We start from the raw sequence: 25,711 nt of genomic DNA, 5'->3' as shown, positions 1-25,711 counted from the left end.
CACTTCAGAGTAAGGATGTCCCTGGGTTCAATCCCTAGCACCACACACACACACACACCAAAAAAAAAAAAAAAAAAAAGGAAGAAGGAGAAGGAAGAAGAGGAAGAGAAAAAGAAGAAAAACCTTCATTTTCATACCCCTTTCAGCTTTTCAGTATCATATAGGAAGTTTCTCCTTCTTGATACCAACTACAGATACTTTATTTCAGGTAGACGTAGTTAGGGTAATGGGCCATTAGGAGAACCAAGAAGAAAGGACCAAAGTCTTTGGAGAGATATTCACCCCAAGAATATGCTACTTGTTTTTAAAAGAACTGAGGTTACAGTACCAAAGAACTGTGTCTTTTACCAAACAGATTAGGAGATTGTAGGCTCTTCACCAAAAGTCTCTGGATCGGCCTCAGGAATGTTGAGGACATCCTTAAAATCGCATGCATGTTTTCATGAAGAGCCACAGCTTCTGTCATTTACTCAAGGGAACCCGAGGTTAAGAGTCACTCTCAGAGAGGCTGGTGACAGCTCTGGTCTCTGTTCGTTGCCTTCTGTGTGTTGCTGTCACCTGTATGTCTCACTTCTCTGAGTCCTGATTTGAGTGAATCCTGGGTCTCGACTGTGAGATGGGGGAAGAGAGGAAGGAGGTGTTAGGAGTTGCTCATCCGGGCCTCCGCAGCCGAGGCAGGAGCCTGCTCTTCAGGTTGCTGTCTAAGAAAAGGTACTTCTGGTAAAGCTGTGTTTTCTGAGAGACTGAAGAAATAAAGTTTGCTTCTCACATTTAATGTGAACATCTGTGTTATTAAGTCAATTCGATACATCCTAGTTAACAGACATATATATGGTGTTCAGTAAGGTATAATTAACTTTCTCATTTTTACTTTTCCTTCAGGAGTTAGCAAATCAGTCATCAAAACAATGTCCATCATGGATTTTGAAAAGGTTAATCTTGACTTAATAGAGTCCTTATTAGAGTGGATTGTGGACGGAAAGCACTCCTATCCCCCAGGTAACTGCTGCTTCATTCCCTCCTAGGTGATGTGTGTGTTAAACAACTGTGGTTTTTTTTTTTTTTTTTTTTTTTTTTTGGTACTGGAGGTGGAACCCAGAGGCCTTTCTACCACCGGGCTATACTCCCAGACCTATTTTATACTTTATGTGGAAACAGGGTCTCACTAAGTTGCTGAGAGCCTCACTAAGTAGCTGAGGCTGGCTTCGAACCTGCGCGATCCTCCTGTCTCAGCCTCCCAAGCGCAGGGATTACAAGCGTACCACCATGCCCAGCTAAACAACTGTGTTTGAATCACGAACACACTTTTGCACTCAGAGCCCACAAGCCAGTGGGGTTAATAGCTCAGGCTCAGAGTCTGAGAAATTGTCTAGCTCTGCTCTTCAGGAATCTTATAACCTTGGATAAAGCTTTTATCTTTTCTATTCATGAGTTTCTTATTTATAAGATGAAGGCTAATAAATCTTCTTACATAAAGCTGTTTCAAAGACTAAAAGAAACCACATAGGGCCTGGGGGTGTAGACCAGGGGTAGTGTGCCTGCTTAGTGTGTGCAAGGCCCTGGTTTCAGTCCCAGCACCACTATATAAAAAGAAACCATGTGTGTAGCGTTCGGCATAGTGCCTGGCATATAGTTCATGCTCAGTAGATACTACCCCTAATAATTATAAATGTTGTAATACAGCTGGGTATGGGGATGCACGCCTGTAATCCAAGTATTTGGGAGGCTGAGACAGGAGGACCATAGGTTCATGGCCAACCTCAGCAATTTAATGTGAGACCCTGTTTCAAAATTTAAAAATAAGATAGGGCTAAGGGTTTGGCTCTAAGGCATAAAGCTCCTGGGTTTAATCTCTGTACCACAAGAAAAAAAAAATTACTTTATGTGCTCATTACCTGTACTTAAGAAAAGTAGAGCCAGGCGTGGTGGCGCACTCTTGTAATCGCTGCGCTTGGGAGGCTGAGACAGGAGGATTGCACAGGTTTGAAGCCGGCCTCAGCTACTGAGTGAGGCTCTCAGCAACTTATTGAGACCTGTTTCCGAAGGAAGGAAGGAAGGAAGGAAGGAAGGAAGGAAGGAAGGAAGGAAGGAAGGAAGGAAGGGAGGGGCTGTCCTCTTCTGCTTAGACTTTACTGATTATGTGGTGTTTTTAAGAGATTAAAGTGCTTTATTTCTCTTCTGTTGGCAGGTAGCCAGTTGTGGCTGATACATTATCAATTTGGCTGAATATCTGTATCATCCTAAAAAAAAAGTCACCAAGAAAAAAAAAGTCAAGCATAGGAGCCCCCCCAACCAAGAAATGTTATAAAATTGCCTAAAATCAAAGCAGAATAGATATGGTGATTAGAGAGTCAGTGGCATATTTGTGAATATTAAAAATATTAAAGATATCCCTGACATGGATGCAAGGCCATGAGGGCAGATCAGATCTAAGGCACATAAAAATGTAGACAAGCCAGGTGTGGTGGCACACCCTTGTAATCCCCGGCGCTTGGGAGGCGGAGGCAGGAGGATCACGCAGGTTCAAAGCCAGACTTGCTGGCTTAAGAGACCCTGTTTCCAAATAAAAATATAAAAATAGGTCTGGGAGTGAAGCCCGGAGGTAGAAGAGCTTCCAGGAACCCCAGTATCACCAAAAAAAAAAAAAAAAAAAAATGTAAACGAAAACTTTTTCCTATCTGTATCAGTTATTTTACCACTTTTTATTTATTTACCTGGTAAATCATACAGTTTTTTTGTTTGTTTTGTTTTTGGTGGTACTGGGGTGGAACCCAGAGGCTTTCCACCTCTGGGCTATACTCCCAGACCTATTTTATATTTTATTTGGAAACAGGGTCTCACTAAGTTGCTGAGAGCCTCACTAAGTAGCTGAGGCTGGCTTCGAACCTGTGCGATCCTCCTGTCTCAGCCTCCCAAGTGCGGGGATTACAAGCGTGCGCCACCACACCCAGCTCACAGTCATACAGTTTTATAGGATGAGGACAGCCAAGCATGGTGGCACATGCCTATAATCCTAGTACTTGGGGGGATGAGACAGAAGGATCAAAGATTTGAGGCTAGCTTCAACAATTTAGCAAGACCCTCAGAAATGTAGTGAGACCCTGTTTCAAAATAAAAAATAAAAAGTGCAAGAGTTGTAGCTTACTGGTAAAATGACCCTGGGTTCAAGCCATAGTATCAAAAAAAAAAAAAAAAAAAAGATTAGGACAACTCTCTCTGTAGAAATGGATCATGAGTGGCCAGTATACTGGAGAATTATGTTTAACGAGCTTAGCTAACCCAGCATGGTGGTGCATGCTTAGAATCCCAGTACTTGGGAGGCTGAGACAGGAGGATCACAGGTTCGCAGCCAGACTTATCTACTGAGGCGCTCAGCAACTTAGTGAGACCCTGTTTCAAAATAAGGAATACAAAATAGAGTTAGGGTTGTAGCTCAGAGTTAGAATGCCTCCGGGTTCAATCTCCAGTACTGGAAACTAATAATAATAATAATGAGCTTAACTAGCGGGGCATGGTGGTACATGCCTGTAATCCCTGTTCTTGGGAGGCTGAGACAGGAGGATGGTAAGTTTGTGACCAGCCTCAGCAACTCAGCAAGTCCCTATTTAAAAAAAAAAAAAAAAAAAAAAAGGCTGGGGGTGTAGCTTAGAGGTAGAATACTCTTGGGTCCAATCCCCAGTACATTAAAAAAAGAGGGAGGGGAGGGGGGAGCCTGACATGGTGGTGTGTGCTTATAATCCCTGCATTTGGGAGGCTGAGACATGAGGATGGGGGTTCACAGACACCCTCAGCTAATTAGTGAGCCCCTTTACAACTCAGTGAGACCCTGTTTCAAAATAAAGAATAGGGCTGAGGGTATAGCTCAGACGTAGAATGCCCCTGGATTCCATCCCCAGTACCAAAAAAAAGGGGGGAAGGGGCTGGACGTGATGACATACACTTGTAATCCTAGTACTTGGGAGTCTGAGACAGAAAAATCACAGGTTTGCAGATTTGCTGACAGCCTGAGCTACTTAGTAAAGTCAGTTCTCTGCAACTTAGTGAGACCCTGTTTCAAAATAAAAAATAGGGCTAAGGGTGTAGCTCAGAGGTAGAATGCCCCTGGGTTCAATTTCCACTTCCACAAAAAAATAAAAAAGAAGAACTTAGCTAATAATTTATTACTTAGCCGGGCATGATGGTGCACGCTTGTAATCCCAGTACTTGGGAGACTGAGTCAGAAAGATCTGGATTTGGGACCTGCCTTGGTGTCTTAGTAAGGCCCTTTGCAACTTAGTGAGACCCTGCTTCAAATTATTACTTCAATCCTTGTGGACCCTATAAAGAAAATAAAACTGTTAGTGAAAAATTATCCGATTACTTCATTTGGGGTTTAAAATAGCTTTAAGATCTAAATTAGCTTTTCTTTTTCCAATTATCTTATTTTTTTTCCTATCTCCAGGAGCTATACTTGTATTTTTACCAGGACTAGCAGAAATCAAAATGCTTTATGAACAGCTGCAGTCTAACTCTCTTTTCAACAACCGACGTAGTAATCGGTGAGCGAATTGCTTCCTAGATCTTTAATCATGCATTGCAGTGCCTGTACAGATGAGCAGCCAGCAGGGTCTTTGGTAGGCCTCACCTTCTTTAGACTCTGGAGTCATTCCTCCAGCATGTGATTGTTTATGCCAGCTGGAAATGGACCGACCTGTCTGCTCCAGGAAATCAGTTATTCCATTCCATCAAAGACAGATATTTCTCTTCACTTAGCATCGTGGCTCAGCAGATGTGCATGTAATTTCAGTTACCACATGCGTTGGAGGAGAGGAAGCCAGGGGGGAGCCAGCATTCCTAACAATAAAGAAATGCTGCCATTTTGAGAGAAAATAATTTTCAGTAGTTCCTCTTCCAGAACCAAGGCCTACTAGGATGTCTTAACATCTAGGGAGAAACCAGCTAACAAACGGACACTCTAAAAATGTAAGAGTGCGATTTCTTAGCTTGTGTCACTATCTTTGCCTCTCTTTCCCTTAATTTGAAGATGGAGAAAGATTCATCTCTGCTGGTTAGTTTGTTCTAGGTTTGTTACTTGCACAATACCAATTTTTGATTCTCCTTGACTGTTGACGACTGAATTATACTTTACCACTTTTCCCCAAGTTGGTACAAGATTTTTAGTTCCTAGAACTGATGAAGAACCTTCTCATTCAGAAGAGCCAGGACTTAAGGACAGGGGCAGAGAAGCTGCTCATATGTGGGGTTGTACTGATAGTTTTGGGTTTTCTGTTTGTTTGTTTTTTTGTGTGTGCGGTACTGGGGGTGGAACCCAGGGATTTACTTCTTCTGGACTATACTCCCAGACCTATTTCATATTTTATTTGGAAACAAGGTCTCACTAAGAGCAACTTAGCTGAGAGCCTCACTAAGTAGCTGAGGCTGGCTTCAAACCTGTGTGATCCTCCTGTCTCAGCCTCCCAAGTGCTGAGAATACAAGCGTGCACCACCACGCCCGGCTTGTACTGATAGTTTTAATAAAAATTTACCCACTGGGCGTTTTGGTGCATGTTCCAATCCCAGTACTTGGGAGGTTGAGACAGGAGGATCACAGGTTCTTGACCAGCCTCACCTACTTAGTGAGGCCCTCTGTAACATAGCAAGACCCTTTTTTATTTATTTATTTATTTTTTTTTGGGTGGGGCTATACTCCCAGACCTATTTTTACATTTTTATTTGGAAACAGGGTCTCCTAAGCCAGCACGTGCAGCTGGCTTCGAACCTGCATGATCCTCCTATCTCTGCCTCCCAAGTGCGGGGATTACAAGCATGCACCACCACGCCCGGCGCGAGACCCTTTTTTAAAATAAAGAATAAAAAATAGGCTGGGGGACATAGCTTGGAAATAGAAGGCCCTTGGGTTCAATCCCCAGTACCGCAAAAAAAAAAAAAAAAAAAAAAAAAAGGAAGGAAGGAAGGAAGGGAGAGAGGCAGGGAGGAAGGGAGGAAGGGAGGGAGGGAGGAAGGAATTTACCCACTGTAATCCAGTTTTAGTGCTTTGTGCCAGAATACGTATGTGATTTTATTTCCTTTCAGATGTGTTATTCATCCACTACACTCGTCCTTATCCAGCGAAGAGCAGCAGGCTGTGTTTGTGAAACCTCCAGTAGGTATAACTAAGATCATCATTTCCACCAACATTGCTGAGACGTCCATAACCATTGATGATGTTGTCTACGTCATCGATTCTGGGAAAATGAAAGAAAAGAGGTATTTTTGGATGATGTAGTAGAGGGGCTAAAGATGCTCCATTAGGGTGACTCTGCTATTAATGGCTAATGTTAAGGTACATGGATTTCTGTTCTACAAATAATTTATGAAAATTATGTGAGCCAGGCGTGGTGGCTCACGCTTGTAATCCCAGTACTTGGGAGGCTGAGACAGGAGGATCACAGGTTCAAGGGCAGTCTCAGCTACTTAGTGAGGCCCTCTGCAACTTAGTGAGACCCTGTTTCAAAATAAAGAATAAAAAAAAAATAGGGTTGGGGGTATAGCTCAGAGGTAGAATGGCCCTGGGTTCCATCCCTAGTATGCAAAAAACAACAAAATTGTATGTGGCTGTGAACAATTCTCTAGCTAGGACCATGAATCTTAAAGTCAAACAAGGGTGGAAAGTTTGAGATTTTACTTTGGATGTGCTCAGATGCAAAGGAGTTGACTGACGAGACTGATTGACGTGGCCCTTGCTGCCGTTTAACGCAGCACCAGGTGCTCCCACCCGGGACGCGGCTGTCTTCGCACATACAGGGAGCTGTGTCCTTCCACAGGTGCAGGGTGGTTCCTCTGTTTTATTCATGTGAAATAACTCAATTTTTATTGCCTTTTCCTTTATAGATATGATGCAGGCAAAGGGATGGAAAGTCTAGAGGATACTTTTGTATCTCAAGCCAATGCTCTGCAAAGAAAAGGCCGAGCAGGCCGCGTTGCATCTGGGGTCTGCTTTCATTTATTCACTAGCCATCACTACAACCACCAGCTTTTAAAGCAGCAGCTACCAGAAATGCAAAGAGTGCCGCTGGAACAGCTCTGTCTAAGGTTACATCCTGATTTTTTGTTTTCTGCTTTCTAAAGGTCTTAATGTAGCCAGGCAGCTGTGGCTCACACTTGTAACCCCAGTACTTGGGAGGCTGAGACAGGAGTATTGCAGGTTCGGGGCTAGCCTCAACAACTTAGTGAGACCCTATTTCAAAATAAAAGAATAAAATACGGCTGGAGTTGTCGCTCAGAGGTAGAATACCCCTGGGTTCCATCCCCAGTACCACAAAACAAAACAAAATAAAAAACGATCAGTATAGCCAGGCGTGGTGGCACTTTTCCCAGTATTTGAGAGGCCAAGACAGGAGGATCACAGGTTTAAGGCCAGCCTCAGCAACTTAGTGAGACCTTCCACAACTTAGTGAGACCCTGTTTCAAAAATAAGAAATAAAATAGGGCTGGAGGTTTAGCTCAGAGGTTGAATGCTCTTGGGTTCCATCCCCAGTACCACACACACACACACACACACACACACACACACACACACACACAGAAGTTCTAAATGTTTCTCACTTTATTTATATTCCATGTTTTCTTTTCCTGGTAGAAGGCATTTTGCTAAGAATGGACAAGGGTGAATTCATTCATTTTTAAAGAAAGAGCTCTTCAATATGTCAGCTCTTTAACATTCCTTTTATTTTCATGCACATAGAAATCTCTGACAGTGCAGTTTGGCCCTAAAGTAGAGCTCAGAAATACAATTTAGGTTGGCATGGTGGCACACGCCTGTAATCCCAGTATTTGGAAGGCTTGAGACGGAAGGATCGCAGGTTTGAGGACAGCCTCAGCAAATAGTGAGACTTTCATCAACCTAGCAAGACCCTGTTTCAAAATTTAAAAAAATAATAATAGGGGCTGGGAGTGCAGCTTGGAGGTAGACTACCCCTTGGTTCAATCCCCAGTAAACAAAAAAATTATTTAAACTAGCATAATATAGGTTTATTAAGGTATATGTCTGAGAAATTACAAATTGTTGTTACTCAATTAAGAAACTATTTCTCTGCATCATTCTACCAGATATAAAATTGACAGATTATTTTTTTTTCTTTTTTCAGAATTAAAATTTTGGAGATGTTTAATGATCACAGTCTTCAATCTGTGTTCTCTCGCCTCATTGAACCTCCACACTCTGATTCTCTTCGTGCCTCCAAAATACGATTACGAGACTTGGGAGCATTAACCCCAGATGAAAAATTGACCCCTCTAGGCTATCACTTGGCCTCTCTGCCTGTGGACGTGAGAATTGGCAAACTGATGCTTTTTGGGTCTATCTTCCGCTGTTTGGATCCTGCTCTCACCATTGCTGCCAGCTTGGCCTTTAAGTCTCCCTTTGTGAGTAAACCATCCATTTAAGCTAGAGTTTGTGCCGTAGGTCTCAGGGGAGGAGGTGATCCCCTAAAAATGGGGTTGTATGTTTGGTATGAATTTTTCAGGAATTAATATTTTCTGAGTCTCAAAGAGATCCATGTCCCAAATAAAGACTTAAAAATTAGAGATAGCTGGGCGTGGTGGCGCACGCTTGTAATCCCAGCGCTTGGGAGGTTGAGACAGGAGGATCCCACAGGTTCAAAGCCAGCCTCAACTACTTAGTGAGGCTCTCAGCAACTTAGTGAGACCCTGTTTCCAAATAAAATATAAAATAGGTCTGGGAGTATAGCCCGGAGGTAGAAAGCCCCTGAGTTTTACCCCCGTACCACACACACACAAAAAAAAAATTAGAGATATAACTTACTAAAAATACCTGTAGCCAGGTGCAATGGTACATGCCTCTAATCCCACTGCTTAGGAGGTTGGGATAGGAGGATCACATGTTCAAGTCCAGCCTCAGCAATTTAGCAAAACTGTTTCAAAATAGAAAATAGGAGCTGGGCATGGTGGTGCACGCTTGTAATCCCAGCATTTGGGAGGCTGAGACAAGGAGAATCGAGGTTCGCAGACAGCCTCAGCTACTTAGTGAGGCCCTCTTCAACTCAACTCAGTGAGACCCTGTTTCAAAATTAAGAATAAAAAATTGTAGCTCGGAGGTTGAATGCCTCTGGGTTGCATCCCCAGACCCACCAAAAAAAAAAAAAAAAGGAAAGGAAATAGGGTCGGGTGTAGTGGCACACGCTTGTAATCCCCGCACTTGGGAGGCAGAGACAGGAGGGTCGCGCAAGTTTGAAGCTAGCCTTGCTGGCTTAAAAGACCCTATTTCCAAATTTTAAAAATATAAAAATAGGTCTAGGGGTGTAGCCTGGAGGTAGAAGGTTCCAGCCCCAGTACCACCAAAAAGAAAAAAAAGAAAAGAAAATAGGGCTGGGAGTATAGCTCAGAAGTAGAACATCCCTGGGTTTAATCCCCAGTTAAAAAAAAAAAGGCAGTAAATACACTGAACTTCTAAAAATAACTTTACTGAAATACCCATATACAGTTTACTCACTTAAAGTATACAATTCAGTAGTTTTTAGGGGCTAGAATGTAGTTCAGTGGGAGGTCACTTAGCATTTGTGATGTCCTAGGTTCAGTCCCCAACACCAAAAATGATAAAACTAAGTACCAGAAGATATGGCATAGCTTACTCAGGGACACAGTGTTGGTATCAACATTGTGAATAGGATTTTCCTTGCTTGTTTTTCCAAATAATCTAAATAAGCCTGTCAATGTTTTCTTTTATTGCAGCTCATGAATTAGTATGAGTGAGGGTGGAGGAATAGAGCAAATTTACTTCTCTGGTTATTTTCAGATTTGTAGGGAAAAGGAAGAAATGTAAGCATTATTTAAAAAAATAAGAGGAAGCCGGGCATGGAGGCGCTCTCTTGTAATCCCAGCATTCGGGAGGCTTAGACCGGATGATCGTGGTTCGCGACCAACCTCAGCTACTTAGTGAGGCCCTCCACAACTTAGACCCTGTTTCAAAATAAAGAATAAAAAACAGGACAGGGGGTGTAGCTCGGAGGTCAAATGCCCCTGGGTTCCATCCCCAGACCCACAAAAATAAATAAATAAATAAGTAATAAAAAATAAGAGGAAAACATTATTCATGGGTATAGAAGCAAGAGAAACTCAAATATAAAAGATGAGCGGGGCTTGGTAGCGCACGCTTGTAATCCCAGAGCTTGGGAGGATGAGACAGGAGGATCCCACAGGTTCAAAGCCAGCCTCAGCTACTTAGTGAGGCTCTCAGCAACTTAGTGAGACCCTGTTTCCAATTAAAGTATAAAATAGGTCTGGGAGTATAGCTGGGAAGTAGAAAAGCCCCTGGGTTCCACCCCCAGTACCCCAATTTAAAAAAAAAAAAAAAAAAATATATATATATATATATATATATATATAGAGAGAGAGAGAGAGAGAGAGAATAAGAATCCATAAAATAGGACTTGCCTACCATATACAAGGTCCTGAGTTCAATCTCAATCATTATAAAAAAAAGAAAGAAAAAGAATCTGTAAAACAGAGCTACCACAAAGTTAATAAACTTTTTTTTATTTGAGATGTAGCTTTTAGAATGAGTGACTCTGATGAGTCTTGCCACTTGCAACTAAAAGACCCAAAAGAGCTTATTTTGAGTGGGCAGACAGACTCGGGACAAAAAGACCATCCTTAGCTTGCAGTGACTGCCGCACTTGCCTTCAAGCAGCCAACCAGAGTGTGCTCTGTTCCAAACTGAGACTCTCCCAGGACAGCCGACTTCTCAGTAGGAAAGTGCCATGTGAAGCCTCAGATATAATGTGTCCTTCAAATCCAGTTTTCCTCACTTAGGTATCTCCTTGGGATAAAAAAGAGGAGGCCAACCAGAAAAAGCTGGAATTTGCATTTGCAAACAGCGATTATCTGGCCCTTCTACGAGCATATAAGGTAAGTAGATAACCCAATGAAATAGGTTTATTACCAAAGCTGACACTAAAAACAGAGTAAGTTCAGTTTGATTTTCTCCAAAATTTAGGGATGGCAGCTGAGTACAAAAGAAGGTATGCGTTCAAGTTACAATTACTGCAGACAAAACTTCTTGTCGGGAAGAGTTCTGCAGGTGAGTTGTTTCTGTGGCAATTTGTTTGCATCCATCTGCCAAACATCATAGTTACTTGCCAGAGGGCACTGCAACCTTATCTCACTTGTCTGACTTGACATTGGAAATGTTATTTCTAGACTGTGCTTGGCTTTCCCAGCTATGTAAAATGAACTCCTGAACCATGACATCAGTCCACTGTGTTGAAACTTTCAACTGATCTCTTTCTCTTCAGTAGCAAATTTGTGTATTCTTTTTTTTTCTTCATCTTCTTTTTTTTAGTGTGTGTGTGTGGTACTGGGGATGGCACCCAGGGGCATTCTACCTCTGGGCTACACTCCCAGCCCTATTTTTTATTCTTTATTTTGAAACAGGGTCTCTTGCAGAAGGCCTAAGTAGCTGCGGCTGTCCTTGAACCATGATCCTCCTGTCTCAGCCTCCCAAATGCTGAGATTACGAGCGTGCACCACCAAGCCTGGCCTGTGAATTCTTTTTGTTTTTTCTTTTTCTTTTCTTTTTGTTTTTTTTGTACTGGAGATTGAACTCTGAGCATTCTACCTCCATTCTTCCTCTACACCTTTTGTTTTAAGCTGCTGAGGCTGGTCTTGAGCTTCATCTCTGGTGTCTCAGCCTCCCAAGTCCTGGGATTTTAACTGTGCAGCACCACACCTGGCTGTATTTTTTTTTTTGCAGGTCTGGGGATGGAACCCAGGGGCTTTCTACCTCCGGGCTACACCCCCCAGCCCTATTTTTTATTCTTTAGTTTGAAACCAGGTCTCACTGAGTTGCAGAGGGCCTCACTAAGTAGCTGAGGCTGCCCGCAAACCGCAATCCTCCTGTCTCAGCCTCCCAAATGCTGGGATTACAAGCGTGTGCCACCACACCCGGCTTTTTTTTTTTTTTTTTTTTTTTTATTCTTTGTTTTGAAACATGGTCTCAAGGAGTTGCAAAGGGCCCCACAAAGTAGCTGAGGCTGTCCTCACGATCCTCCTATCTCAGCCTCCAAAAGCTGGAATTACAAGCGTGCGCCACCACGCCCAGCTCCAGCCTATTTTTGAACAGAAGCCAGTGCTCACTTCGGCAGCACAGATACTAAAATTGAACGGAAGCCACAGAGAAAGAGATTTCTACTTTTCTTTCTCATATTTGCCCTCAACTACACCAAGGAGTATCTATATCGAGAACAATAAATCCCCATTCCTAAGAACAGATGTGTGCCAGCCAGCAAGACAAGATAGGACAAAAAGGGAAATTTCTGCCAAGTTCCACTGGGAGAAATGTTAACCACCCGAGCCACAGGTGAGGAACTTAGAGGACGTGAACAGGGAGGCCAACAGAAAGAGCCAGGTAATAGATGTTAGGACCTCAGAAAAATAAAATACACATTTTTTTCCTGTCCTAAGAATTTCCAGAAAAACCAGACCTGCTCTAATTTTAATGAAAATGTTTAAGCCAGGCATAGCGGTGCACACTTGTAATCCCAGTGCATGGGAGGCTGAGACAGGAGGATCGCACAGGTTCAAAGCCAGCCTCAGCTTAGTGAGGCTCTCGGCAACTTAGGGAGACCCTGTTTCCAAATAAAATATAAAAATCAGTCTGGGAGTATAGCCCGGAGGTAGGAAGCCCCCTGAGTTCCATCCCTAGTACCACATATACAAAAAAAGAAAATGTTTAAAAATGTAATGTAGGCCAGATATGGTGGTGCATGCCTATAATTCCAGTATTTGGGAGGCTTAGAAAGGAGGATCACTATCACGTCCCTAAGGCTCTGACCAGCAGAGCCTAGGGAAGAAACAAACGAACGCCGACTCTATTGATGATGCTTCCTCTTTAATGCTTCCCTTCAATGCTTCTCACTCAATGCGCACAGCAGGCAAATATATATCAGTCTCATAACCCCTCCCTCATCACTCCACCAACCCCAAGCTTCCCACAGCTAGGGCATGCGCATTTCTAACCCTCTCATAGGCGGGCTGGTGGTAGCACGAGGCGCTGCGTCACTGATCATCCGTAGGGCGCCTGATAGGGCTCACTGCGCAGGCTCAGGGCACCGCCAGCCTCGTGAGCCTCGTGACTTGGCTGCAAGCCTAGGCGCCATCTTGAGTCCACGCTGGCAACAAGCCTGGGTGCCATCTCAGTCCAGCCGAGTGGGCCCCGACAGATCACAGGTTCAAGGACAGCCTCAGCATCTTAGGAGATCTTGTTTCAAATAAAAAATAAAAGAGGGCTGGAAGGTATAGCTCAAAGTTCAATACCCCAGGGTTCAATCCTTGGTACCAAATAAAACAAAAATAAATGCTGGGCACAGTAGTACATGCTTATAATCCCAGCACCTTGGAGGTAGAATGTCCCTGAGTTCAATCCCCAGTACCACAAAAAATAAAATAAAAGTAACGTAAATCCAGATGTGGTAGCACCCATCAATAATCCTAGTACTTGGGAGGCTGAGATAGGAGGATGACAGGTTTGAAGCCAGCCTAGCTACTTAGCGAGGCTCTCAGCAACTTAGTGAGACTCCCGTTTCCAAATAAAATATAAAATACGTCTGAGAGTGTAACCCAGAGGTAGAAGACCCCTGGGCTCCATCCCCAATACCACCAAAAAAAAAAAAAAAAAAAAAATTGGGCTGGGACTGGGCGTGGTGGTACATGCGTATAATTCTAGCATTTGGGAGGCTGAGACAGGAGGATCACAGTTTGCGACAGCCTCAGCTACTTAATGAGGCCCTTTGCAACTCAGACCCTGTTTCAAAATAAGGAATAAAAAATAGGGCTGGTGGTATAGCTCAGAAAGAGAATGCCCTTGGGTTCCAACCCCAGTACAAAACAAAAAAGGTAAAAAGTAAAATTGGGCTAGGGTATAGCTCAGAGGTAGAAAACTCCTGGGTTCCATCCACAATGCAAAAAAGAAAAAAAAAAAAAGTCATGTAGAGTTAATGAATCAACTGTGGGTTTTCTCAAATTTTTTAAGTTCTGTGTAACTCTGCCTACCAGTTTGTATAAATAAAAACTGCTATTTTTGAAATGACCAGCCAGGATCATTGCTAACCACCGCCGTTCCGCATTGGTGTGGGCACTTATTGTTGTAAGCCTAGGCACCCACCTTTAATATGCCCTTGCCCTTTCTTTAAGGTTTTTCCACTTCTTTCAGGAAATGGCCAGCCTCAAGCGACAGTTCACCGAACTGTTATCGGACATAGGGTTTGTAAAGGAAGGACTCAGAGCCAGGGAAATTGAAAAGAGGGCCCAGGCAGGAGATGGGGTCCTCGATGCCACCGGAGAAGAGGTAAAGAATGTGTAGTTACTTCTTACGTCTGTTTTTTTAGCACATGAATAAAATATGAACTTGGACATACTGGACATTCTTCTTCACTTGAGTGCACTGAGCAGGGGATTAGTGGATATTTAATTTCCTTTTCTCCACAAATGTTCAGCTAGCAGGCATCAGAACAGGAGGGTTTTTCTGTTCAGTGTTGCTGTTAGTTTTGTTTTTTGAGTTTTACTGGTTCTTGATAAATTGGTAAAAGTACAATAAAGTTTCCAGTAATGTTTCTCAAATCAGGCCAGATTTTCCAACCAAGGACAGTCCTTTGTCCTTTTGTCCAGGAAGAACTCTTCTTCACAACGAACCTGATGCTCCTCGGCTCTGGTAATTCTGAAGATCTCATGAATCAGAGTCTCTCTCCACTGATGCCTAATAGCACTGGCTTTTTTTTTTTTTAAACTATAAAAAAAGATGTATTTAGCTCACCATGGTAGAGGCTCCAGGGCATGGCACTGACATCAGCTTGGCTCTGGCAAAGACTTCCTTTGGCTAAGTCACAATCGGGAACACTAGCTTTGTAACCCCGTTACAGAGATCTAGAAAGATTATTGTGGGCTCCTTGGAGTGGGTCCTCTGCGACTGTGGGCCAGTAGGTTTTTTTGGGTTTTTGTTTTTGTTTTTTTACTTAGACAAAATTTTTCTAACAAAAAAAAAATTATTTTTGTTTTGTTTAGTTAAGCTAGAGATCAAATGTAATATAATGGTAAATTTCAGGACCCATATAGAAGTAGCCAGATTACTTGGTAAAATTTCTTATAAGATTAATACTATATTTTTCTCATAGGCAAACTCGAATGCTGAGAACCCCAAGCTGATATCAGCAATGCTGTGTGCTGCTCTGTACCCAAATGTAGTGCAGGTAACAAACATTTTTCCTGAGTCCTTCCATTTTTTGTTCAATTTATAGCAAAGGGATAAATTTAAAATGTACACATGGCATGGTGGTGCACGCTTGTAATCCCCGTGCTTGGGAGGCTGAGACAGGAGGATCACACAGGTTCGAAGCCAGCTGGCTTAAGAGACCCTGTTTCCAAATAAAATATAAAATAGGTCTGGGAGTGTAGCCCAGAGGTAGAAGGCCCCTGGGTTCCATCCCCAGTACCACCAAAAAAAAAAAAAAAAACCATGGCTAGGGATGTAGAACATCTCTGGGTTCAATCCCCAGGACCACAAAATAAATAGAAAAAGTTTCCTTTAAAAAATATAAATAAATAAATAAAGTGTGCTCATTAAACATCTGAAAAGTTATGTATTTGTCAAATACAAATACATAACTCCTGTGGATTCATCATATATATTGGTGTATACTTATAATCCTTTAATGCTCCCAATCTGTATTTGTACATAATTCAAGGACATATTTTTGTATAAAATGCAGCGTGTGTGTGTGTGTGTGTGTGTGTGTGTGTGTGTGTGTGTGTGTTCTGCTGGCGATTGAACCCAGGACCTTGCCCATGCTAGGCAGTTGCTCTACTACTGAGCTATATCCCCTTTTTCATTTTATATTTATGAAACCTCAAGCTCACTTTGAATTTATAATCCTCCTCTCTCTCAGTCTCCCAAGTAGCTGGAATTACAGGTGTACATCACTATGCCTGTTAACTTTTTTTTTTTCCCCTGGGGTTACTGGAATCCCTTCTACTTCCAGGCTACACTCCCAGACCTATTTTATACTTTGTATTTGGAAACAGGGTCTCTTTAAGCCAGCGAGGCTGGCTTTGAACCTGCGCGATCCTCCTGTCTCCACCTCCCAAGCTCGGGGAGTACAAGCGTGTGCCACCACGCCCAGGTTTTGTGTGTGTGTGTGTGTGTGTGTGTGTTACTGAGGATGGAACCCAGAGGCCTTCTACCTCCAGGCTATACTCCCAGACCTATTTTATATTTTATTTGGAAACAGAGTCTCACCAAGTTGCTGAGAGCCTCACTAAGTAGCTGAGGCTGGTTTGAATCTGCGATCCTCCTGTCTCAGCCTCCCAAGCGCTGGGATTAAAAGCGTGCACCACCACGCCCAGCTCCCAGTTAACCTTTTAAATTCTTCTGACATATTATCACCTTCCAGAAATTAGTGTGGATATAAATATCACTCTGCAAGTCAACATTATGTAATTAACCTTCTATGTTAGGTGGATTTTTTTTTTTTTTTTTTTTTTTTTTTTTTTGTGGTGCTGGGGTTCCTGAAAACCCTTCTACCTCTGGGCTACACTCCCAGACACCTATTCTTTATATTTTTATTTGGAAACAGCGTCTCTTAAACCAGCGTGGCTGGCTTCAAACCTGCATGATCCTCCTGTCTCCGCCTCCCAAGCGGGGGGATTACAAGCATGCGCCACCATTCCCGGCATAGGTGGAAACTTGAGTCTACTATAGTTTTCTTTATTTTTATATTTTATTTTAGTTTTTTGCGGGTCTGGGGATGGAACCAAGGGGCATTCAACCCACGGGCATTCTACCTCTGAGCTATACCCTTTGGCCCAGTTTTTGTTCTTTATTTTGAAACAGGGTCTCACTGAGGTGTAAAGGGCCTCACTAAGTAGCTGAGGCTGTCATCAAACTGTGATCCTCCTATCTCAGCCTCCTGAATGCTGGGATTACAAGCATGCGCCATCATGCCCGGCTCTCATTGTGTTTTGAAAGAAATTTATTTTGGAATTGAGATTGATTCTAAGGTCTCAGGTCAGGATTACCAGCTGGATTTCTACACCTGATTACAGACCCAACATATCAGGCACAGTAGCACGCTCTTGGGAGGCTGAGGCAGAAGGATTACTTGAGCCTATGTATTCAAGGCCAGCCTTGGCAGTATAGCAAACCTGTCTTAAAAAAAAAAAAAACCTCTCTGGGCATGGTGGCACACACTTGTAATCCCAGTACTTAGGAGGCTGAGACAATAGGATTGAAGGTTTGAAGCCAGCCTCAACTACTTAGGCCCTCTGCAACTTAGTGAGACCCTGTTTCAAAATAAAAAAATATGGCTGGGGTATAGTTTGGAGGTAGAATGCCCCTGGGTTCAATCCTCAGTCACACACACACACACACACACACACACACACACACACACAGAGTTATCTTCTGGGAGTGGGAGTGTAGCTCAGTGTTAAAGTGCTTGCCTAGAGCTGAGTGTGGGGGCCCACGCTTGTGATCCAGGTACTCGGGAGGCTGAGACAGGAGGATCGCAGGTTCGCAGCCAGCCCCAGCAGCACAGTGAGGCCCTCTGCAACTTAGAGAGACTGTTTCAAAATAAAAATAAAATAGGGAGGCCGGGCGTGGTGGTGCACGCTTGTAATTCCCACGCTTGGGAGGTGGAGACAGGAGGATCACGCAGGTTCGAAGCCAGCCTCGCTGGCTTAAGAGACCCTGTTTCCAAATTTAAAAAAAAATAAAAGTATAAAATAGGTCTGGGAGTGTAGCAGTAGAAGGGTTTCCAGGAACCCCAGTACCACCAAAATAAATAAATAAATAAAATAGGGAGCTAAATGTGCGATTTGGAAGTAGAATGCTTCTGGCTTCAATCCCCAGTACTGCAAAAAATAATACGAAGAAGAAAATAGGGCTGAGAGTGTAGCTCGGAGGTAGGATGCCCCTGGTTTCAATACCCAGTGCCAAAAAAAGTGATTCATTCCTAGTATATTCCACATATATCCCTCGTATATGTAAAGCCCTGGGTTCAATCTGCAGCACCAAAAATTGAAGGGTACAGACCCAAAATATCCATACCAATTCTTCCCCATGTGGCTGCCATATAGACACCCAGAGCCACGGCACCTTGCACTTCTTGGTAGATTTGTTTGTTTGTTTGTTTGTTTGTTTTGTGATACTGGGGATGGAACCCAAGGGCATTCTATCTCTGAGTGACACCCCCAGGCCTATTTTTTTATTCTTTATTTTGAAAAGGGTCTCACTGAGTTGCAAAGGGCCTCACTAAGTAGCTGACGCTGGCTTCGAACCTGCACAATCCTCCTGTCCCAGCCTCCCAAATGCTGGGATTACAAGCGTGTGCCACCACGCCCAGCTGGTAGTTTGTGTGTGTGTTTTTTTTTTTTAAGTGTGCTTTTACTATTTTCAAAAAGAAACAAAGCGAGAGAAGGAAGAGGCAGCAGAGCTATTCAAACTAGACTGGTTTGTGCCAAGGGACAAGACATACAATGAAAACATGTACATATTATAATCTATTTTTATAAATATTTGTTGTTCAGGTGAAGACGCCAGAAGGAAAATTTCAGAAGACCAGCACTGGAGCTGTCAGAATGCAACCCAAATCAGCCGAGTTGAAGTTTGTTACCAAGAATGATGGATATGTTCACATCCACCCTTCCTCAGTGAACTATCAGGTCAGGACAGTGGTGTACACTTGCGTTTACCAATGGCAGATCCTGGATGAGCAATAGCCCTTTAAATCGGGCAGGCCTTATTCTAACCACTCGTAGTGTCTTCAGTAGAACCACTGGCTTAGAGAAAGGTGAATAATTATAAGCAGACTGGCAGTTGAGCTATTTCTAGTAAAGCTATTTCCATTTCAAGAGAATTTCTACTGGTCACAAAATAAAAAAGAAAACCTCAAGTCTACTTGCAGAGAAAAAAATTTTTCTTTTGCTGTGGTGATTTAAGAAGTTAGAAGTTGTAATACTGGTGTAATCCCAGTTCTAGGAAGCTAAGACAGGAGACAGGAGAATCACAGGTTCAAGGACAGCCTCATCAGTATAGCGAGACTCTGAGCAACCTAGTGACACTCTGTTTCAAAACAAAAAATAAAAATGCTGGGAGTGTAGCCTGGAAGTAGAATGCCACTGGATTTAATCCCAAATATCACACACATACAACAACAAAAAAGAAGCTATGGGCCAGCCAGGCATGATGGCATACATCTCTAATCCAAGCTACCTAGGAAACTGAAGCAGGAGGACCACAAGTTTGAAGGCCAGGTTAGCAATGTAGTGAGAGCTTGTCTCAAAATAAATTTAAGGAAAAAAAGAGGGATAAGCTGAGGATGTAGCTCAGTGGTAGAGCATTTGCCTAGTATGCATGTTTAGTACCACTAAGGGAAAAAAAACCACCTCAGGAGCTAATTGCATCACTGGTCTCTGGCAGCCGCTGTGAGGCGGCTCCGCCCCGCCCTCCGCTCCCTGGAGTCACTGTGGCCTCCCGTCAGCTCAGTGGGCATCAGACCTGCGCTCACATGGTACTTGATAGCACTGGCCGCCCTTCTTCAAACTCTCCTTGATGTTCTTTTAGCTTCTGAACTTTCACTTTCTTCTCTCTCTCTCTGGTGACCCTCTACCTGCTTTACCAACTTCTCTTCCCTTTGCTTTGAAATAGTGGTTCTGTCCTCTGTCTTTTTCTTACTATGGTGTATGTACACATGTGAACCCTCCAAAGGCACAAACTCAGTGATTCCAGCTGCTGCCTCCCTGCCAGCACAGACCCCAGAGCTCTCCTCCCGTGGTGGAGTTTTTCCTATGCTCTCCTGCTGGAAAATGTCAGCTCATGTCTTCCAGTCATGTCCAGCTCAGTATCTCTCAGTTCACCCTTCCTTCTCTTGTGCTCCCAGTCTTATGAATGGCGCCTTCCAAATCAGGACCCTGGCGTCACACCAACGCCTGCTCTTGTCTCCGATCTTCAGTCCAGCTGGTCACCAAGTCCAGGCAGTGACATCTTTATGACATCTCTGGGTTTACCTGTTCCTCTTGGCCTCCCTGCCACTTCCTCAGTTCAAATCCCAATCCTTCCTCCCTCTTCTCTTTCTCTCTCTCTCTTTTTCTTTTCTTCTCTCTCTCTCTCTCCCTCTTTTTTTTTTTTTTTTTTTTTGCAGTACTGGGGATGGAACCTAGGGGCATTCTTCCTCCGTGCTACAAGCCAGTCCTATTTTTTTTATTCTTTATTTCAAAACAGGGTCTGAGATGCAAAAGTCCTCACTAAGTAGCTGAGGCTGTCCACGTACTGTGATCCTCCTGTCTCAGCCTCCCAAATGCTGAGATTACAAGCGTGCGCCACCACGGCCAGCTTTCATTTTTTTGTGGGGCGGGGGGGGACTATGGGTTGAACCCAAGGGCATTCTACCTCTGAGCTACACCCCCAGCCCTATTTTATTTTTATTAGGAAACAGGGTCTTGCTAGGTCCATGAGTCTCACTACTTGCTGAGGCTGTCCTCTAACCTGCAGTCCTCCTGTCTCAGCCTTTCAGGCTCTGGGATTACAAGCATGCACCACCACACCTGTCTCCAGACATCTATGTCTTGCCTTTTATGAGATTATTACGGTAATCTCAGTTCTGTTGCTATCTCCAGCCTTCTCCTTCTGCTGCCAGAATCATCTTTATAAAACACACACTTGACAGTGTGAGTCTCTTGCTTGAATCTTCACATGTGGGATAGAACACAAACCCACCTGACCCTTCCCACGAGCCCCTTTCTATTGTCAGGTCCTCCACAACCTCTTCCTTTGTCATTCTGTCTGCTCCAGTGACACCAGACGACCAGCAAGGTCCCCTGGTGCTGTGACATTTGATACACCACTTTCTGTGCCAGAAATGACATTTCTCATATTAATGGGGTTACGGAAAAGAGGTGCCAAGGATGACTCCTAAAGTGGGGGCCTGAGCCCGTAGCAAATGGGAGCAGACTCTACTGAGGGGGAAACACTGTGAGGGAGGGCAAATCAAGAATTCCTTGTTAATTTAAACATTACGCACTAGTACATGCACCAAACGTGACATGGAGCGGGGCGTGGGGTGCACACCTGAAATCTCAGTACTTGAGAGGCTAAGACAAGAAGCTCACAGGTTCAAGACTAGCATCACAAACCTAGCCAAACGCTGTTTCAAAACAAAAAGGGCTGGGCATGTAGCTTAGATGTAGAATGACTCTGGGTTCTCTCCCCAGTACAAAAAAAAATCATATTGTTCCCCATACATAGGTATAATTTTATGTTTTTATGTACCAGTTAATAATTTAAAAAATTCCCTTGAATTTTTGGATTTTGTGGGTGTTGGGGCTCCAACCCAAGGTCTCCTGCATACTAGGCAAGTGCTTTATCTCTGAGCTACATCCCATCCCTGAACACGAGAGTTTGAGATGCTGAGTAGACGCCCAGTGGAGATGGCAGGTAGGCAGTCATCTAAGCCTTGGCAGGGATAGGACAGGCTGGAGATGAATTGGGGATCATTAGTAGATGTTAACTCCGTAGGAATGACGGGGCTCCCTTTCTGTTGCCGGTGACTTCACCGTGGTGATCTGAGAGTTTATGTTACAGGTCAGACACTTCGACAGCCCCTACCTGTTGTACCACGAGAAGATCAAAACCAGTCGGGTATTCATCAGAGACTGCAGCATGGTGTCCGTGTACCCTCTGGTCTTGTTCGGAGGCGGCCAGGTGAATGTGCAGCTGCAAAGGGGAGAGTTCGTCGTCTCCTTGGATGATGGTTGGATCCGTTTTGTGGCTGCTTCCCACCAGGTAAAGGGATCATCTCTGTTCTTGAGGCTCAGGCCGGGAGGGGCTTTGATAATATGGAGTACAGGGCACTCTTTTAGGGACCAAGGACAACAGAGCTAATGGAGAGTAGATGAGCAGGGCGTGGTGGCGCACACTTGTAATCCCAGTCCTTGAGAGGTTGAGACGTGATCACACGTTCTCGGCCAGCCTTGGATACTTAGTGAGGCCCTACTTACTAAGACCTTGTTTCAAAATAAAGACTTTGAGCCACACACTTGTAATCCCAGCATTCGGAAGGCTGAGACTGGAGGATCGCGGTTCGCGGACAGCCTCAACTACTTAGGCCCCCCGCAACTTAGTGAGACCCTGTCTCAAAATAAAGAATAAAAAATAGGGCAGGGGGTATAGCTTGGAAGTTGAATGCCCCTGGGTTCCATCCCCAGATCCCCCCCCCCAAAAAAAAAGAAACAACTGTCAAAATAAAAGTTTAAAACAGGGCTGGGGTAGTTCAGAGGTAGAATGCCCCTGGGTTCAACCCCTGGTACTGCCAAAAAAAAAAAATGTAAATAATAAGCCGGGCATGGTGACACACACTTGTAATCCCCGCGCTTGGGAGGCTGAGACAGGAGGATCGCACAGGTTCGCAGCCAGCCTCAGCTACTTAGTGAGGCTCTCAGCACCTTAGTGAGACCCTGTTTCCAAATAAAATATAAAATAGGTCGGGTGTACTCATTCGAGTCATCCCCTCATGCCATCTTGGCATGGGGCTGTATTTCTATTTTCTGTATTTCTATCTTTCTAATAAACTTCTTTAAATCTTAAAAAATTATATATATATATATATATATATATATATATATATATATATATATATATATATATATATATATAAATAATAGGTCTGGGAGGATAGCCTGGAGATAGAAAGCCTCTGGGTTCCACCCCCCCCCAAAAAAAAAAAGAATAAAAAATAAGTCTGGGGGTGTAGCTTGGAGGTAGAATGCCCCTGGATTCCATTCCCAGTACCACAAAAAAATAAATAAATAAAAAAGGAAAAGAACAGAAAAAAGAACTGGCTCCTGTCTGAGTCCCAACAACTCAGGAAGCTGAGGCAGTAGTATCATTTGGGCTCAGGGGTTTAGCAGCATAACAAAATCTAATCAAAAAAGTAAAAGGGCTGAGTGAGGTGGCACAAGCTTGAGGCAGGAGGATCGCCAAGTCTGAGGGCAGCATGCAGTAGCTTAGTGAGACCCTGCTTCAAAATAAAAACATTTAAAGGGCTAGGTATGTGACTCAGAGGTAGAACACCTCTAGTTTCAATTCTTAGTATCAAATAAATAAATAAATAAATAAATAGGAGAGCCAGAGATGCAGCACAGTGGTAGAATATGCACGTAGCATGCACAAGGCTCCAACTTCAATATCCAACACAGAAAAGAAAGAAGGGAGGGAGAAAAATTCATCGTGTGTGTGTGTGTGTCTGTGTGTGTGTGTGTGTGGTACTGGGGATGGAACCCAGGGGCTTTTCTACCTCCGGGCTATACTCTCAGACCTATTTTATGTTTTATTTGAAAATAGGGTGTCACTAAGTTGCTGAGAGCCTCACAAAGTAGCTGAGGCTGGCTTCGAACCTGTGCGATCCTCCTGTCTCAGCTTCCCAAGCGCTGGGATTACAAGCGTGCGCATGCCCAGCTGAAATTAATCTTAATGTATTTTCCAAAATACTTTAATTTCAACAATGTAATCAGTATAAACAGCTATTGAGATATTTTACATTGTCTTTTCATACTCAGTCTTTGAAATCTAGTGTATATTTTTCCTCAGCACATCTCAGTTTGGACACATTTTGTGTGGTCATTAGGTGAACCACAGGTGACTAATGGCTGCCGTATTGGACCACACAGGGCAGGGGCCGGGCGGATTGGTTTGACTTAGCAGCTCAACGATGGAAGAAGCTTGGCTGTCCTTGTGGTAGCTGTGGTCGCTCCTGGCTCCACAGCTGAGTGGCATACCATCCAGAAAGCAAGATAGGAACCTTGCTGCTCAGAGCTCCGTCACAGCTCCCCTTTTAAAACAATTCTTGCGGCCAAAGGGACGTCCTGGACTCCAAGGACCGGAGCCATTCACCCTGCCAGGGCTCGGTGTGAATCTGCTTGAATGAGAGCAGGTCCACACGGCACCGGTGCTGCCGTGGGAGGATAAACATGTAGGGACATCTACAGTGCCCCACAACATCAGCACAAGCAAAAAGCTAAAAAGCAAGTGTATCCCAAAGCTAAAGTGTGCGTGTGTGTGTGTGTGTGTGTGTGTGTGTGTGTGTGTGTGTGTTTTACTGGGGATTGAACCCAGAGGCATTCTAACTCCAAGCTACCCCCCCTGCCCCTTTTAGTTTGTTTTAAAACACGGTCTTGATAGATTGCTGAGGCTGGTCTCAAACCTGCAATCCTCCTGTCTCAGCCTCTCAAGTACTGGGATTGCAGATGTGTGCCACCACACCTGGGTAGAGATTATTTTTGCTGCTTTTAATACCTTCCATTTTTAATTTTTCATTTTCCTGCTTATCTTGGGGCAAAGTGTTAGTCAACCAGGTTTTAATATGAATTCTCCATAAGAGCCATATTTCTAGAATTAGTCTTTTCTTTAAATGAGATTTAATAGAGGAGCTTTTCTTTATAATGGGCCTCATCTCGCATGTTACAGAATGAAGATGTATTTAGGTTATTTTCCTCCTAATAGAGTTAAAACTTTTATCAGACACATAATGGAGTGTTTCCCTTGCTAACCTATCTTCCTCTGTTGCCCTAAGCAGCGCTTATAGTGTGGCTTTCATTGTAGGTGGCCGAGTTAGTAAAGGAACTGCGTTGCGAACTTGACCAGCTCCTCCAGGACAAAATTAAAAACCCGAGCATAGACCTGTGCACGTGTCCTCGGGGCTCCCGGATCATCAGCACCATCGTGAAGCTCGTCACCACGCAGTGAAGACCAGTCCGCGGGCGCTCGCTCCTCCCGCCGGCGCTCGTGGACGCCACGGCAGCGCTTCTACCTCAGCCTGGAGACCTGAGCGCAGCCCTGGGCGCTCCCCTCCAGAGGGAGGCTTCCCACCTGGGGCTCCTGACAGCGCGGGCACTCCCAGCACAATTTGGAGTGTCAGTGGTGACATCTAAAGCCAGCCTGTCTCTTTCTGTGACTGTTCTAGAGTGAATGAAATTCACCTGATAACACAAAAGCGAATGTTTAATACAATTCTGTTGTAATCTATGTGTTCTTTTCCTCCTGCTTTTTATTATGTATATCTATATATAATCTATGGTTTTAATCTCCTGTTTTTATTGGGCATGAGGAAATAGAGGGTTTTTTTTTTTCTGTCCTAATAAAGGTTCAAATTGAGAGAAGGAAAAAACAAAAAATCATGTGAGTAAGAAAAATAAAAATTTCATTTAAGGCTCCTGGCTACTGAGTAGACTTAATTTGTGAGAGCTTTTTATTTTTAATTATTAATGGTCACTTTAAGAAACTAATTTCTCTCAAGAGGCTGAGGCGAGGGGATCACAAGTTTGAGGCCACCTTGGATAACTTAGTAAGGCTTTTCCTGAAAAAGTAAAATATTTTAAAAAGAGGGGGACTGAGGATGTAGTCCAGTGGTAGAGCACTTGCCTAATACGCACACCACCACGGCTTCAATCCCCAGGCCACAAAAAGAAAAAGAGCCAGGCGCAGTGGCACACACCTGTAATCCCACTACTTGGAAGGTTGATACAGGAGGATCGCAGGTTCAAAACAGCAAGACCGTGTTTAAAAATAAAAGAATAAAAAGGGCTGGGGTGTAGCTTGGACGTAGGATGTCCCTGGGTTCAATCCCTGGTACCACAAAGAGGAAAAAAAAAGAACAAGTTCTGGGTTTTAGAA

At 43.7% G+C, this 25,711-nt stretch overlaps 1 protein-coding gene across 3 annotated transcripts in view; it reads left to right on the top strand.

The window, feature by feature from the left end:
• DHX57 (DExH-box helicase 57) overlaps positions 1–24,784 on the top strand; it is a gene marked incomplete at both ends in the record, with an annotated part of 59,560 nt that extends 34,776 nt beyond the window's left edge. For 2 of the 3 annotated variants that reach the window (XM_080710982.1, XM_080710981.1), the window contains 12 exons: positions 883–999; positions 4,442–4,538; positions 6,073–6,246; positions 6,871–7,071; positions 8,127–8,403; positions 10,810–10,905; positions 10,994–11,077; positions 14,207–14,341; positions 15,165–15,239; positions 18,574–18,708; positions 21,626–21,826; positions 24,641–24,784. In XM_080710982.1, coding sequence (XP_080567108.1) covers positions 883–999; positions 4,442–4,538; positions 6,073–6,246; positions 6,871–7,071; positions 8,127–8,403; positions 10,810–10,905; positions 10,994–11,077; positions 14,207–14,341; positions 15,165–15,239; positions 18,574–18,708; positions 21,626–21,826; positions 24,641–24,784 — 1,736 coding nt within the window. The remainder of the gene's footprint in view (positions 1–882; positions 1,000–4,441; positions 4,539–6,072; positions 6,247–6,870; positions 7,072–8,126; positions 8,404–10,809; positions 10,906–10,993; positions 11,078–14,206; positions 14,342–15,164; positions 15,240–18,573; positions 18,709–21,625; positions 21,827–24,640) is intronic. The other variant, XM_080710983.1, reaches the window with a different exon arrangement.
• Between the last annotated feature and the right edge of the window lie 927 nt (positions 24,785–25,711).

Source organism: Muscardinus avellanarius (genome assembly GCF_963383645.1).
Source record: "Muscardinus avellanarius genome assembly, chromosome: 15".
NCBI lineage: Eukaryota > Metazoa > Chordata > Mammalia > Rodentia > Gliridae > Muscardinus > Muscardinus avellanarius.
Note: the sequence above shows the minus strand (reverse complement) of the source record. Positions and strands in the feature narration are given on the sequence as shown.